This window comes from Pyxicephalus adspersus, chromosome Z (assembly GCF_032062135.1).
Source record: "Pyxicephalus adspersus chromosome Z, UCB_Pads_2.0, whole genome shotgun sequence".
Lineage (NCBI taxonomy): Eukaryota > Metazoa > Chordata > Amphibia > Anura > Pyxicephalidae > Pyxicephalus > Pyxicephalus adspersus.
This window is the reverse complement of record NC_092871.1, coordinates 20,766,210-20,767,580: the sequence shown is the minus strand read 5'-3', so window position 1 is coordinate 20,767,580 and position 1,371 is coordinate 20,766,210. Positions and strand designations below refer to the sequence as shown.

At 41.4% G+C, this 1,371-nt stretch overlaps 1 protein-coding gene across 1 annotated transcript in view; it reads left to right on the top strand.

Annotated features, from left to right (window-relative positions):
* LOC140343977 (HHIP-like protein 1) overlaps positions 1 to 1,371 on the top strand; it is a 23,599-nt gene that overhangs the window by 11,438 nt on the left and 10,790 nt on the right. The window contains exon 3 of the mRNA XM_072430883.1: positions 939 to 1,082. Within this exon, the coding sequence (XP_072286984.1) occupies positions 939 to 1,082 (144 nt within the window). The remainder of the gene's footprint in view (positions 1 to 938; positions 1,083 to 1,371) is intronic.

The window sequence follows — 1,371 nt, the reverse complement described above, 5'->3', positions numbered from 1 at the left end:
GCAGACAGTATAGAATGCCATGTCCTCAGCAGGGAAGACAGTATAGAATGTCATGTCCTCAGAAGGGCAGACAGTATAGAATGCCATGTCCTCAGCAGGGCAGACAGTATAGAATGCCATGTCCTCAGCAGGGCAGGCAGAATAAAAATCATAGAATGCAAAATTCCCAGTACAGCAGGCAGCACAGAATGCCATTGGTTCAGCACTGCAAGCAGCACAAAATGTACCCAATACTGTGGGCAGCTATGAAAACATAGAATGCCATTTACCCAGTACTGCAAACAACAAATATGACACAAAATGTCAATATACCCTCTACTGCAGATGGAATAGAAGGCATGGAATACCACATACCCAGTGCCACAAGCAGCAGAAAAACACCTAGACTGGCATGTACCCAGTATATTGAAGGCAGTGTAAAAGACAGAGATTATCATGTACCGAGTACATTAAAGCATAACCTAGTACTGTAACTGTACGCACTGTAGAAGGGAATGGAATGTCATATGTTGGAAAAGGCATAGAATACCCCATATCCACTACTGCGGGCATCATAAAAGACATAAAATGCCATGTAATCAGTGCTGCAGTCTGCAGGGAAGCCACATAATGCCATATACCTAGTACTGTAGGTAGCAGATGTCTGATAACTGTTTTCCAGCACCTACTGTACAAAGTGAATGACACTTCAGTCCTTTTTCTGCCTTTCGTTATGTGTTGTTTACCTACTGAGACAAACCATGGGATATGTAGAGCAATGGCCATAGTTTGAAGACGGACCTACAGCAAGGCAAATTAGCAGTTCTGTGGAAATCTGTGTGCATGGGCCTAAGCATTGTGCCCCGCGATTCCATTTAATTGTTAGAAACACAGAAAATAATTCAGTGTTCCATAATACAATTCAGTAACTACATCTCATTATTTGCCTGTACTTCCAGAATAATCCTAGAAATTACAGAACCTGCGTCCAACCACAATGGGGGACAAATACTGTTTGGAATCGATGGATACCTATATATCTTTACTGGGGATGGAGGAAGAGCTGGTGATCCATTTGGAGAATTTGGCAATGCACAAAACAAGTAAGGACAAAACATTGAATCCAAGCACTTAAATTACATAAAGGAGAATTGTATTGCCTGTCAAAAGATTAATAATTCTGTGCAGCTAGTTTTGTGCTCTTAATATACCTATCAGACAGCACGTTTCTTTGTCTTCCAATACAGTCCAGCCTAATCATTGGACAATGAAGTACCTGTAGCAGAGCATTAAGTTATCCCTCTGTCCACATATTAACACTGCATAGCACCTGATTGGCTTTTGCTGCTGCCCTTTCCTCTTCAAAAATAGTACTGTGCAGAATATTACAGG